Genomic DNA, 15,796 nt, shown 5'->3' with positions numbered 1-15,796 from the left:
CAGCAGAAGAGCGCAATAATGTATAAGCTTTCCTAGAAACGGACATGCGCATATCTTTCTGGATGGTCGTAGCAGCAGCTATTCTCCTCTTATGCTCATAAATACGGCGTGCAACTTGCCCTAATAATGCAAATAAAATATAATTAGCAGAAAGGAATGATTATGAGCACTAGATAAGTTATATATATTAACATAGGTTAAAGAATAAAAGAAGAACCTTGCAAACTAATCAATACCTCTAGACAGGGTCTGGATTTGTATAGCAGAGTTGCGTAATGACAAGAAGCTTTTCCGTGCCAAATATGTGCGGAACTTTCTCTGGATTTTGGAAGCAGATACTCCAAGGACCTGATTGCGAACAGTATCTAATTCCGCCATCTGACCAGCTCTGAGAAACACTTTTGTCTTGCCAAGCTGGAGAAAACCATATTTTTAAGATATTAGCAGCTGCAGTTTTTAATGCATACTACAACACATTATTACTGTTTAGTTCCAAGTAGAATGAATATTAAAAGTGACAACCTTAAGGAGAACAGCCTACAAAGAAGATGGACAAAGGATACTTCTCTATTTTAATAGAATTCGACAAAGGAAGATGAGTTGAGAAAGTAATACTCACAAGAGAGGAATACTAGTTGAGAATATTCATCTGAATAATCATTGTAAGCATATTTCATATAGATAGAAGTACTACCATCAGTGCAAGTATTCAAACAAATTGCTCTCGTTTCCCTCGTGTTTAAATGGCCATATACAGCAGCACAACCATATCAGAAAAAGAATATCTTGACAGTGAAATGCGAACCAATCACTTGGTAAAATATTGAAATGTCATGGTTAAAATCTTGCATTTCATCTTTAGAGAAGACATAATGTTGAGTTACAATCCACATAAATTCAAAGCATGAAGACGTTATAAATCATACAAGCTTCTTTACCTGATGCAATCATGATAAAGTAAGCACAATGAAAAGTACCTGGAAACCTTTAAGGTCAGCTTTCTCCAGAAGTCTCTTGCAAGCTGTGATCTCATCAGAACTATCAAAATATAAGGAGCAAGAAGTCAGTGTCAAAATAAATACAATGCAACGCTAAGAAGTCTAAAGTAAGTAGTCCAAAGGAATCGAAGAAGACACTAGAAACAAATATTTTGGGAATTAAACTTAAATTGCATAAAAACAAAAAAGGGCAGTAAAACACAGAGTTTATGTCAAGCAAAGAGAACGAAGAAGTGAAAAGAAATTCAAAAGGAAGTAGTGCAGGTAGACAAATCTCTGAAAGACACACACACAATCCAACAAAAGAATAAGAAAATCATTTGTCTAGGTGCTGGGCACAAAGAAAGAGTTGAGAAAAACACTTAAAATGGATGATCATAGATTAAGCTGTACAAATTCTCCTTTTCCACTACTTGTAGGAAGTTACATCAAGCGCTTGGTATTGATGGAAACTTTGCATCATTTCATGTCATCTTCATTACTTCTGTTTTATGCATGCTAAGTAAATCATCTTTCCTTGTATCACACAGCTTTCGAAGTGCTTCACTCCTTTGTCTGTCTTGCTTTTAGGTGTATTTCTAACTTCTTGTCTTTTGTTTTTCCTTATTATATGTCACATTGTACAGTTCTCCAGCAAATCAACAAGAGTCAAAGACAAGTAAAGAATTTCTAGATGAAGAAGAGTGTTAATCTATATCTATATATTTATAAAAGTATAAATAGCTCTAAAAGTTTCTTCAATTTTTAGGTTTACCCAAATTAACCTTATAATAACATTATTCCTAAGGATAATTATGTAAATCAATTTACTTATACCAATACTAATTACTTTTTACATTTATCATATACTTTTATTAATTACTTTTCACATTGTACTTATTTTAATCATATTATTTTTTTTCTATTATATTATAATATATATACCTACTGCGTAAAAATTCCCCTATGATATAACATGAAGTGACTAAAAAATTTTATAAAAATTAAAAGAATTTAATAAATTTAGAAATTACCCAGCATAAATATAAGTAAGATTTAGTCAAATCACTTGTCATATTAAAATAGGTTAAATAACAAATGAAATTAATGAAATAAATTGTCATGTAAAATAAATATTACGAAAGATAAGATAGGTTAAAAGACAAATGGGAATCAATTATACTCTATAAAAAAATAATTTTAGTAGGTAGATAAGACTAAAATGTTAGAAAATACCCTAAAGGTACAACATCACATGACTAGAAGATTAATTAAATAAATTATCATGTAAAACACAAAACTTGAAGAGTAAAACAGGTAAAAAAACAAATGAGAATCAATTAAATCAACTTATCCCTTATAAAAAACACTTTCTTAGGTAAATAGATTAAAATGTTAAAAATACCCTAATGATATAACACGAAATAACTAGAAAAGTTCATGGAAAATGAAAAGAGTTAATGCATTGAGAAATTTTCTAGCATAGATATAAATGAGAATTAGTTAAATCACTTATCATATTAAAATAGGTCAAATGAAAAATGAAAATAAATTAAATAAATTTTCATGTAAAACAAAAATTTTGAAGAGTAAAACAGGTTAAGAGACGAATGAGAATCAATTAAATCGCTAATCCCTTATAAAAAAACACTTTTAAATTGTAGTAAGATAGACTAAAATGTAATTTCAGCATCTGAAGTGTAACTACTGCGTATGTTATATGAATTTCTTCATTCATCTGTAATACAATAGAACAAATTATCAGTGAATAAAATTTTAAATTTTTTAACAATATACGATAGAATTGCTCCTTGTAAAACAATATCACAAGGTTTAAATGCTACTCCTAAACAATCACCATGTGTATATCCAAAATACCAATTTTTATTCATATTAACAATACTCCTATATGTGAAATCAATGAAAACTGAAACTTAATAATCATAAGTTACTTAAATTATAAGTTATATTGTTAGGTCATATTTTATTAGTTCTAATTGCCATGTTATTAGAATTTAAATTTGTTTAAAAAGAATTTTCTTTAGATAATTAGAAGCATCTCACATGTCTAGCTTATTTAATTTAAATTCGTGCAGCTATATATATGTGCCCTATAAATTAAGAGTTTACTTGCATTTTTAGAACATGCCGCTAATTTTTTTTTTTTATCACATTTCAAATTTGATTTGAATTTTAACTGTATTTTGTTATATCTATTAGCAAGAAAACAATATCTTTTTGTATCTTTAGTTTTCATTTTTTAGTACAAGAATGTAAATGTTAGTGCAATAATGTGAATAATTTATCAATTTCTTATCTTTTAAGTATAATTTTTTTTTTTAATTTAATAAAGTTACCGATGTTTTAATTTTGATTGTCAAAATTACTATTTTTTTACTTTATAACATAATTCCAAATATTATAGAGATATGAGCCTTTGAACATCTATTAAATATATCTAAAATTCATGCTACAAAAAAATTAGTTTAGTAGCATGCTACTAAGAAATAGTAGCAAAAGATAGAACTAATGGAAAAAAAATGAATGTTGTGATTAATGCAACTATAAAGATACATTCCCTATTAAAGAAGGAAATCAAGAGTAAAACATCAATTAATTCACTTAGTCTTGATTGCTTTAAAATTTGAAGTAACGTTGATAAAGTCAATATATCAAATTGATAAGAAACATGATGCAGTATTTTGATAAGAATAGTTGGAACCACGTGCGTTGTGTGTAATGCTTATTACCTCGACTAAATGATTATATTATTTAAAAGCTTAATTAAGTAAAAATATAAGGTATTTCATAAATAACGAAAAACTATTTTGAATAAATACTTTATAAATAAAAAGATTCTATTCATTAAGCTAAATATAAAGATTCTATCCTAATACATCTTGTGTGCATAAATAATATAAAGAGTACATGAAGTTAAATATTTAAATAATCAAACTTGATCACTGATAGCCTAGTAACTTTAGTTTCTACTGTAAAATCAATCTAAATTGTGAATAGGCTATCGATTTAATGTTAACTTTTATCTTTATTATCATACTATTTTCTAACTAGTGTTTTGGAAGTGACAAGTTTTATAGTATGCCGTTGAATTTTAGATATTTTTAAAAAATAAGACCTTATTGATTCTATCCTTTATGTTCATAGTTGAATTAAAATATTAATTTCTACTTATTTGATGAATGAAGTTGTTTAATTCGTTTTGAACATTATTGAAAGTGTAACTTTTAATTTTTATTATGTCTAAATAATTTAAAAATATACTATTTAAGGCATTAAAAAAAATATGTTTCAATTGAGAAGCCTTAGGCATCTTTGATTCAATCTTCGAAAAATCATATGTGATGTTCTAAACGCAATACACGGACTTGAATAGGTAATATAATCATGAAAAGATCACTTGTAGTCAAAATCATTGAGTAATCTTACTAATGTATTGAAATATATTGAAACTTTTAGATAGAATTTCTAAATATAATAATCTGTATCTTTAGGAGAAAAGAACATGCCTCTATTATGTTCTCATTCTTTTTTATTCATGTTGATGTTCTATAGTATGAGTAATACATATATCTACAGAATCTATGTTTAACATCTCATAGAGATGTATTAATGCACTTCATTGTTTTACTATTAATTTTTTATTTTCTATTGATATTGTATTATGCATACATTTACTTTACAATATTCTTGACGATTGTCAATTAAGAAATGAAGAAAATCATTAGCAGAAAATTAACATAATTATATAATTTCTCGGTATAATTATTCTATAATTTATGGGGTGCTTTTTAATTCTTTTTGGACTTTAATTATATCTTATTAATTAACACTACTTAAAAAGGACATGGAAAGAAAATGCTATAATATAATGAATCACTTCTCTTATATTCTCTTATAATAATGGAAAGAAAATTGCATAATAATATAATCCACTACTTTAACATATTCTTGACAATTGTCAATTATAGATGAATGAAAAAAATCATATAACATATGCAGTGTTATACTTTAAATGCTCCCATTTTGGTCTATCTTACTAAAAATTGAAAGTGCTTTTTACAGGAGACAAGTGATTCAATTTATTCTCATTTGTCTTTTAACCTGTTTTACTCCTAAAAGTTTGTGTTTTACATGACAATATATTTAATTAAATTTTCTAGTCATGTCAGGTTATATCTTTAGGGTATTTTTTTTAACATTTTAATCTTATTTTACTAAAAAAAAGTATTTTTTTATAGAGAATAAGTGATTTAATTGATTTCCATTTGTCCTTTAACCTGTCTTATTTTTCAAAATATTTATTTTACATGACAGTTTATTTCATTAATTTTATTTTTTATTTAACCTACTTCAATACGACAAGTGATCTGCCTAATTCTTATTTATATTTATGCTAGGTAATTTCTTAATTTATTTATTCCTTTTAATTTTTATGAATTTTTTTAGTTAGATCATGTTATATCATAAGGGAATTTTTATCCAATAGGTATATACATTATGAATACAATAGAAAAAAATTAATATGATTAAAATAAGAACAATGTGAAAAGTAATTAATAGTGTGAAAAGGTAATTAGTGAAAGTAAATAATAAATGTAAAAATTCATTAGTATGGGTTAATAAGTAAATTGATTTACATAATTATCCTTAGGACTAATGTTATTATAAGGTTAACCTGGGGCCATTCGTACTTTTATAAATATATAAATGATGGAAATATTAAAAAATGAATGAGAAAGATGACATTAAAATTCATATGCCAATTAAATGGGAGATAATTAATAATTTCATCAAGAAAATCCAAAAAATTCATGAAACTAGCAAGAGTATTTCTCCTGCCAACAAAATTGAACAAGCTAAAGAATAACGAACCATGTGTTTACATAACCACTAATCTAGCTATATTTTTATTTAGCTTTTCAATTTTCATTGAATAAAAGCTTTTACAATAATTTTTAAAAGTTCAAATTCATTAAACTTATTCAATAGAATCTTTTCATTTATAAAGTACTTATTAAATTTCAAATAATGTTTCTTAATTTGTTAAATAACTTACATGTTTACTTAATTAAATTTTTAAATAATATAATTATTTTCTCGAGGTAATAAGCATTACTTGCGACGTGCGTGGTTCCGACTAGTTTATGTACAATAGTGTTAATAAATTATCTCATAGGACTTCTAAGCACAGTCTTAGTAGAAGGACTATGTACTTCTCTAGCAAAGTCGGTTCCTAATTAGAGTAGGTTTTTGTAGTCAATTATGAGGTACATAATCCTTGAATATTAAGAGTCATTTAACTAAGTTTTTACACAGCTAAGAAATTTCACGGCGATGTCCTAAAAGACTAAGAATGATTAGTAGTTTTCCTTGTTTGTACTTTGATTTTGTCCTTTATTATTTTTCAAACTCTCAAGGAGCTAAGCCTTTATGTTTTAGGTTGTTTCTGGGCACTAATGAGCTAGTTATGCACTTTGCACCATCTCGAACTACACTTTTCACTCCCCATAACTCAGTATTGCGACAGCACAAACACAGTTGAAATTTCCGCAACTATCTCCTCTGAGAAGCTTGTCAGTCGTTACTCATCAATCCACTAGAATTCAATTGTTAAGATCAATTTGATACACCTATGATTTTCACCAAAACTAGGTTGGTGTTGCATCGAACATTCTGCGGAATGATGGAAACTGGATCACATAGCTCGCGACCAGAAAAGATAGAATGCTAGACTAGACCTTAGATGAGGGGAGCAGGACAAGACTTGAACTCTTTTCCCCCTTAGACAGTTAGGATTTAGGTGATGCATAGAAAATCAGATTCTGTTGAATATGCATGCCAAAGGTCTCTTGATCTCTCCACCATGCTCTTAGGTTTTTTATTAATAACATAGCGTACTGCAGAAAGTGTTATCAACATGAAACTCATTCTGTATTGCAATTATTTCAAATAAATTGTCTGAGGATAATTGCAAAAGCAATATGCAAAAACTAACGAAACTTCTCTCTCCATCATCACTTTGAAACTACCGAAATAAAACCCAACAAAAAAACCACTGATCTTAGCTCACAAGGACAGGACCAAGATGATTCCATTTCACATGGTATGGATAAAACCATGCTGTTGAAGGTTCTAGAACTAAATAAATTTCCATTTCTCAAAGTCCTTACTTGATTGTTAGTTACCTGAAGTTGTATAAAAAAGAATTCGAAAGTGTTCTGGGCACAGAGAAGTGGTAAACAACGCATTCTTTCTATCATCAAATTATATTTACGTGGGTATTCCACATCAGTTTAGTGGTAGATAGATCTTCATTCTCATATGTTTTGCACAAGGATCTGGTAATACTTAAGGAGACAACTTCATCGCATATTTGCATTCAGGGCAAGCAGACACTTTTCAGCGGTAAGACAGATAATGAATTTTTTAGTTTACCTCCCATTCAATGCATTAGGCGCAAGAACTTTGAAGCGAGTCAAGAACTCATCAAAAGTTTTGCGGGTGGGATATCCAGCACAACTGATCCTGATAGCCTCCATGACTCCCTGGAAACCAATATTTAGTAATTTCACAGTGCTTGGCAATGCGAGAAATCCAAATGAGAACACAAATATAATGATGATGATAAATTGGTGGCGGTTACAATTATAAAGCAATTTGGAAAATATCATAAAAGAAAAGAACCCTCACCCCACAACGAAGTTGCTGTAGAACATTACTGTTCTCAAAAATATGAGGCTTTAGAAGATTATTAGGCTTAACACAACGAATGTAGTGCGGTTCCGTGGCACTAAGTGTCTCAAGCAGAGATTGCAGCTGTTGCTGTACAGAACAACAACAAAGGGGATGAAACTGGACAGGACAAGATCAATATAGCTTCCAATGTTCAAGGATATATAAACTAGACTAACCTTAAAACGAGAACCAATAGAAGAAAATTTCGATGATTTAGAAGATTCCTCAGGCAAAGGTGGGAAAAGTCCAGAGACAAAGGAGCAATTTGAAGCGCTGAGGAGAGCCTGATGCTCAGCAACAACATAGTCTTTGTTCTTATCCAAGAACAGTTCTGTCTGATAAGTGACCTGCAACCAGTGTATGCTCTATGAAAGTGAAGTTGTGAAGCAATAGGCAGCTTTCTAGAGCTATATACTTCAATTTCACTGTTATTCTTAATTGCATAACGCAACATGTGCATACATCACCCGCATAATGGCAAATCGTAAACCCAGTCCTCGATAATTTTGGCTTGGTGAAACGCTTGTGATCTTTGAATGTCTGGTAGAGCTTCTCCGCAAATGTCTCATGTGTAGATCTCGGAAACATACTACAAGAATGAAGCCATTTAGGCAGTTATCAAATAATGCATTACATGGCCAAAAATTAAGAAAGCTCCCAAATTCAAAATAAAACATACCATGCCTCATCAAGAAGAGCAATAATGCCACCAGGTTTCTGAAACAAATCCCATAAAGTTATGTATCAAACACAAGAAAGATTAAGAAGTTAGATTAAAATAAAAAAGATAGACCTTCTACACACAAGACTTTTGTTATCCCCTCTCGGTGTTGGATAATATAAGAAAAAGAAGTCGCACATTTAAGAACACAACTATTTTGCTCAAATCTTTGACTAGTGCATAAATATTTTATAAATGCGAGATCACATAAAGGAATGAAAAATGTGTAAGTTTTCAGGCTGCAGTAGCTTAACATATGATAAGAAACTAATAGAATATTAAAAACACGAGAATGATATTAATCCAAATAATTGATAAAAGAGGTGAATATTCTTGTTTTATGAAAATACAAGCTTAGGATGTGAAAAGATATCTTTAGGCAAAAACTATTATATGTGTCTTGGATATTAACTGCCATTAATAACACTTGCACTTATATTTGTTCGTAATAAATAATTGATTGTTAGAAGAATCCCACTAATTCTTTGGCATTAAATGGATATTACCCTTGCCCCTTGGTATCTTGTATAAATGACACATGTTTATTTGATCATCTATACCTATCAAAAGATAAAGACTTTTATAGCTTACGATAAAATTTCTTGATGTCAACACGAAATGATTTTGTTCAGAAAATTGAAGGACTGAATGCACAAACCATACACAATGCTCAAGCAAAGAAACAATAATGTTAAAATTATTTGAAGTTCATTTTTGTTTAACAGAATTTACCTTAAAGAAATTTATTGAAACAATTGTAGTTGGAACCACATCAATGATCTTAAGTATAAAATTATATAATACAAATTGTCAATATTGTTACATTTTGTGTAAGATAACACACACATCCACATACCCAATACCCAAAAGACACAGAGACTCCCATAATTGATCATTGAAGCAAATCAATCATTTGAAACTAACAGACCAAAGCTTACAAAAACAAGCTAAAAAAACCTTAAATATAACTTCTTTGATCCCCAAATTTTTATTGGAGGACTATAAGCTGAAATTTTTCAGATATGAGGAAACAATAATAATATTAAACAAGAAAAGAAATAATAAGCAAACCTTTTCAATAAGATCAAGAATATCTTGATTATCAACAAATTCTATGTAACTCCAGTCAATTTCTTCACGAGTATACTCTTCTTGCTCCATCTTGAAAACGTGCTGCCCAAAATATAAGTATCATCTGAGATCCAAACTCGTGTTCTTTTTTATCTCATCCAGATTTTTGGCAAATAAAAGTTTCTAGAATTTTATTTAGCAAGAATAATAGGCTACAAAATTTTGTACACAAACCTGGTTGAAATGTTGCTGCAGTTTCTCATTCGTCAAATTTATGCAAAATTGCTCGAAACTACAAGAGAAGTGCAAAAATTCAGAAAAATAAGCACTAGAAAAGGATCCCAACAGTAAGGTTTAGTAAGAAAATAATCCAAACAGCACAACTATAAAGCTTTTCAAGCAAAAAACTGGTTTTAGCATCCAAAGGACTGATAATATAATTTAGAACATAACTGCTAATAGGAGAGGCTTGCATACTATTAGAATTATTTCTTTAGGTACACGAACTTGTGCATAACATATTCATAATTGGTATACTATTACCGATATAAGAATTACCAGCACAACAGCAACAAAAACAGTTTGGAGTATTCTGTAGGGTATTAATTTCCATTATGTTGAGAATTAAGCATACCGGTTAAGCACCTGTTTGTCTTGAAACTCTCGAAGCCATAAATATCCAGCACCCCAATTAAGAATTTTGATTCAGGATCTTGGCCAATAGAATTGTTGATCTTGTTGACAAGCCTGATCCAAAACGCAGTTAAACCTTAGTATAGCATACACGTAATCAAGATTTTATTAAATGTTATATTTTTGTATCACAAACCAATCAAACAATCTTGAATAGATAATTTTAGCCAGAGCATCTCTACTGACTGCTGCATCATTTGGATTTAGACTTTTTGTTATGGTCTCATCACGAGTAACCATGACACGTTTGCACAAGGAGTCTTCAAGAGCTTTCTCATTGCACCTAAAAGAGACTCACGTGAAGTATGAGAAATATCAAGAATGTATACAAAAAACTGCAAATACAAGAAAATAATTACATCAAAAGTTCAGCTGATGTTTTCAGATGGAATCGCGACTGATCGTCCTTGGGTTGTGAAGCATCACCATCACTTGTCTTTCCAAACTCAATATTCCCCAAGTGAAGGATGGCCGCCACGACTCGGAAAATTGCATCCTGTAAATAAAATGTCTTACCAATAAATCTGAAGCAAAGCATATCAACACAAACAACATCAAGACGTTTATACCTGCTCATCAGAGCTGATCCCAACTACATCCATAGCCCTCCGTGTATCAACATATTCTTTGGAATCATCAACTCCAGCCAATTGAATGCAATTTGACTGGTTCAGATAATGAAAAGTCCTTGGATCTCCCAATTTGTATTTTTCTCTATCCTGTCAGAAAGCATGAGAGCAAGAGAAAGTTGGGAGAAAAAGAATGACTTCAGGCTAACATCATACTGAAATGACCAAAACTAAGAAACCTCATCAGTTAAAATTTTCTTTCCTAGTCTCTTCAGGCAAGCAAAAAGAATTGGAACTCAAGAGACACAATAATGTTTTCCTCCATTGCACAAGGTTCATTCATGTTGACCATTTCAAGAAACAAAAGAATAGAAGAAAGATTTAGTGATCCAGGTTGCCCGCTTTAGTGCATAAAAGATGATATAATAAAGAAAAATGCATCATAAGTAACAAAACTTTCTTTGTAGTATAGAGATTAAATGTTGTAATACCAGGGAACTTCCATCAGTAACTTCAAGACTTACTGAAGATCAAGAAAATAAAATGCAAACAAAGGCACAGAAACCTAATGATCAGATTGAAATGCAATGCTGAATGGTAATCTAATTCATCATTTATTGGAATTTTCAGATGCAAAAGTACCTTAGCACAGATAAAATGGAAAATTCTGTGTTACGTTTGGAGGGAGTCCTATTAGATAGATACTCCAACTTCAATTTGTATACTGAAAATTGTGACAGGAGAAGCGAGGATAGATTACCAGAAGTTTTATATTAGCCATATTTGGGAGAATAGAATTAGCAAACAACAGATTTGATGTTGACAAGAAACATGACTGTTATGATAAACTTAAGAATTATAAAAATATAAGAAAAAATAAACACCACTAACAGCTCAATAGTGCCTAGTGCAGTGTGCTTCATGATTTAATTTTAGACCAAGGTCGCAATCAAGACCAATTCAGAAAAAGTAGAACCATTTGGAATAATGTGATTTTCAAATTAAGATGGGTAGACAGAAATCCACAATGTCCAGTATTCACAGTTAATGACTTTAAGAATGAAAATGTGTTACAAATTAACTTTTATAATTTGAATAAAGAAAAGAGTAGTTTAATATCGAAGATCTAAGCAACATGTACAACTCAGCATATATTTCAGCCATATAATTCACATATGAGACAATCATATATCTGCTCCCAACAGCAACTATAGATTACCTCTGCTGGTGCAGCACAAAGCAGATAAAAACAATGATAGTTTCTTTCTGGATCAGACACTTGGCAAACACGTGATCTTTCTAGCAAGTAAGTTCTGATTGCAGCACCAGAAATCCTACCCCTACTATTGAACTGAAGCTCAACAAACTTGCCGAAGCGGCTGCAACCAGAGAGCATGTTTATTGTTTGAAGCAAAACTTTGATCAGCAAATCAATCATAAACATAAGACAAAAGATATGTTAATAGTCAAAACTGACAGACCTTGAATTGTTATTTCTCACTGTCTTTGCATTACCAAAAGCTTCCAGAACGGGACTCGACTGTGAAAAGAAGCGAAGAGCAGAGGTCAGAAAGGAAAAGTTCACTAGAGTCTACAAGTAAGTTTACATGAAAATTTCAACTCATTTTTATCTGTTCCAGGGTGTACGGGGAGGGGGTAAAAATAAAAAAGGATCAACATCATTTACGTAGACATAATTAAAAAGAAGAAGTTATCTAATTGAGATACAAACCTCAAGTACTTGCTGCTCCACACTCCGCCCCTCTGACTTTGAGCTGCCTCCCATATGAGCAAGATAACACATTAGCATTTTAGTGCTTTCAGTTTTACCAGCTCCACTTTCTCCACTAACCAAAATTGACTGGCTTATACCCTCTTTAATCATTTGCCTAAATTAGCATTCAGAAGTATTTTATTAGAAACAACTGTAAGAAATAGCAGGGGCATAAATTGAGATCTTGAAGAAAAATGTATTGCCTGTAAGCACCATCAGCAATGGCAAAAGGATGTGGGCTCAGCTCTCCCAGTCCCATTCCTTTGTACTTTTCCATCACATCATCATTGTAGAGATGGGGCAACCGTTGAAAGGGGTTCACTGCTATCAATATGTTACCAGTATAGGTCTACAAAAACCACCTGCTTTTAGCTTCATGATTTTCTACTGGAAAGAATTTTGAAAAGGCTGTTGCGAAAGTGAAGTTTCTGATGCAGTAGCAGAATGAAGAAAATATGCTTATAGAATAGTCCAAAAGAAAAAGAATAATTATGAAAGGACGCAGTGAAAATTGCAGAGTAAAGCACTTTCTCAAGGAAAGACTAGAAGTGTATCAGTGTCACATACAGTAATACAAAAGGTTATGCTTAATAAAGGTGGGGAGTGAAGTTTTAGGGAAGATGCAAAACAGTATCCTTGATTTTAAGAACGTCTAGAGGGAAGATGCAAAATGTAATCCACTAAACAGACTCACATATATTTCATTAACATCATATCGAGATTTCAAATTCTGCAGAACGCCTGGTTCATGCAGATAAGCAAGCTTGGTCATATCATCCACGCCACAGGCCGGAGCCTCAGGATCTTTTGGATAGGCCTTTGCTGCATTAGCTGTAATCTACAAGACAAAAATACGAAAAAACAACGAGTTTATAGATACTGAATATCCATTCTCAATGACAAAATGATCCCACCTTGAGGATCCACAGACCAATACAATCATCAAGCTCTTCTTTTATCTGATCAGTGCAAAAATTGCAGGACAAGTAAGATACTGAACGAAACACTGGTTCTATCAATACATGCTTATAAACATCTCATAAGCTCAGATGTACAACAGAACTTTAATGTTAAAGAAACTACCTTATCCTCAGCATATTGGGCATGCCCTGCTAGAATCTATCAGGTCAGGTCCAATTGAAACTAGCCTCATATATAGTGAACCCAATCATGTATACTGTAGATTTATGCATTGTCTCGAGTGTAAGTTATTCTCTTGGGGCAAAACTAGACCAAGGAAGTTTCCAGCCATTTGGAGCAGGCTCCCATATTAGCTAGATGATACTTTCTCTATGCTCTGGTTCAGACACCCTGACAACCTCCCTGAATGCCAAGAAAACTGAAATAATTGCAAGTTGTACCTCCCCACCCCAGCCCCCCACTTTGCGCAGTTGCGCGCACACAGGAAGAGAGACTCCCATAACATGTGAAAACCAGCATATATACAGTTGGCTTACGTTTGGTCAATGAAAACAGCATATGAACATTCAAGAAAAAGGAACATGATGCCAGAACAATATCTAAGAAAGATAATTGATCATACCAATATCAAAATTACCAATGTGGAAATAGTGTCAACAATAGAATACTCACTTCCTCTCCTGATGTACAGGCCACTTTAATTTCTCCTCCATTAACTTCCACAACTTCCCCATCTATCCAGGCTTCCTCAGGATGCTCCACCCATACTAGAGATCCAACTGCTATACTAGATGTCTGCATGATATTTGGAGTTGTTGTTAGTCAAAAGCGGTCAAGAATCAAGAACAAGTAAATCTACAATTTGACTATTCGTTTCATATGTAAAATGCACCGCAATTTGGTAAACTTTGGCACAGAGAGATAATTCAGCCCTTCAAAGATTTGACAGCCAAGGCATACATTGGAAAGTGTCAACATGAGCTCTTGAAATTTACAATTGAAAGGTCAGGTAAAAGATCAAACATTGAACTCCAAGGACTCCTTTATCTAAAGTTTTCTGTCTCCAAAAAAAAATCCATGACGCGCAGAATTTACTCCACCTTCGACTTTTCACTCATGTTTAGATACAAACGCTTCGATGCTTTCTGTCTCAAAAAATCCATGGGGCTTTCTTGACAGAAATTCTACAATTTTATACATCTATACCCAAATTTTTCAATCTTGACATTGTTGTCTTCACTTGTTCAAATCTAAACCTTCCAGAGGTTCTGGTTAAAAAAGGTTTGGAAAATTAAGGCAAAATTTCATGATGACTGGACTTAGCTATATCACTAAGCCAGCAAAGTTGTGTCTTTTACAATTCTTTAATATACTTTTATTAAGAGGTTTACATAAAATTTATTTGGTAGTTCATTTCACTAAATTAAAGTTCTAAATTTAGAGTTCTTTTTATATTAAATATGCAAATAATCCGCACCATATATAAAGCTTCTATTTGGTTTTATTACCCCAGTATAAACCTCCATGACCCCACCCCAAAAGAAAAAATCAAACATATTCCATTATTTCTCTTCTCTTCCCCTAAAATATTATTAAAGAATACTAATCATTACTATTCCAGTCTATTCCTATATATATAATATTTAAATATATTTATCTCATTATGTTTTTAGTACATTTTTAAATCCTTACATCAACTAAAAAGATATACATAAACCTCATCAACATGTGATAATATGAAAACTTGATGTGAAACCATTGATTAGTAAATCTTACTTAAAAATCTACAGTAGAAAATGTTCCCTCGGAAGTAAAATCCAATACACATCAAATTTTCACATTCATTTGCCAAAGCACCATTTCCACAAAATTCCAAAATAGAACCAAATAGAGTCTAAGCATGTTCAGTTGTTTTTCTGAAATAATAGCTTTTAAGTGACTCAAAACCTTCTATCAAGCACAAGCTATCGGACTCGGCATTTCCATGCTGGCCTAGAGTTAATAATCGCACAGCAAGGGAGACAAAGTATCATGGAGAGAATAAAATATATATGTACATAAATATTTGGGACAACAACACTCCTCTGAGGTTTTAAGCTACATAGTGATGAGTGCGTGCACAAATCATCATGGGAGACTCCATGTACTGTCTTTATATGTACATAACAAAGTATAACTTCCAGAACGATAAAAATATAAAAAACTTAGAATGTAAAAATTTTTAGCTGATGTAAGACTTCATTACAACTATTTCTACTGCCGCAATTGAAACATTACCATGGCTAAAAAATTACAAACTTCATAAGAATAAAGA

At 31.4% G+C, this 15,796-nt stretch overlaps 1 protein-coding gene across 1 annotated transcript in view; it reads right to left on the bottom strand.

Moving 5' to 3' along the window:
• The window catches only part of LOC105172033 (myosin-8), a gene marked incomplete in the record, with an annotated part of 32,692 nt that extends 17,962 nt beyond the window's left edge, over positions 1-14,730 (bottom strand). Inside the window, 21 exon segments of the mRNA XM_020697447.1 lie at positions 1-120; positions 237-414; positions 978-1,038; positions 7,434-7,543; positions 7,689-7,820; positions 7,910-8,080; positions 8,196-8,322; positions 8,413-8,450; positions 9,526-9,627; positions 9,760-9,817; positions 10,171-10,272; positions 10,355-10,501; positions 10,578-10,714; positions 10,788-10,937; positions 12,007-12,166; positions 12,269-12,327; positions 12,520-12,676; positions 12,765-12,910; positions 13,256-13,399; positions 14,155-14,277; positions 14,583-14,730. Of these exon segments, the coding sequence (XP_020553106.1) occupies positions 1-120; positions 237-414; positions 978-1,038; positions 7,434-7,543; positions 7,689-7,820; positions 7,910-8,080; positions 8,196-8,322; positions 8,413-8,450; positions 9,526-9,627; positions 9,760-9,817; positions 10,171-10,272; positions 10,355-10,501; positions 10,578-10,714; positions 10,788-10,937; positions 12,007-12,166; positions 12,269-12,327; positions 12,520-12,676; positions 12,765-12,910; positions 13,256-13,399; positions 14,155-14,277; positions 14,583-14,645 (2,485 nt within the window).

This window comes from Sesamum indicum, linkage group LG10 (genome assembly GCF_000512975.1).
Source record: "Sesamum indicum cultivar Zhongzhi No. 13 linkage group LG10, S_indicum_v1.0, whole genome shotgun sequence".
Lineage (NCBI taxonomy): Eukaryota > Viridiplantae > Streptophyta > Magnoliopsida > Lamiales > Pedaliaceae > Sesamum > Sesamum indicum.
The sequence above is the reverse complement of the archived record's forward strand: the minus strand, read 5'-3'. Positions and strand labels throughout refer to the sequence as shown.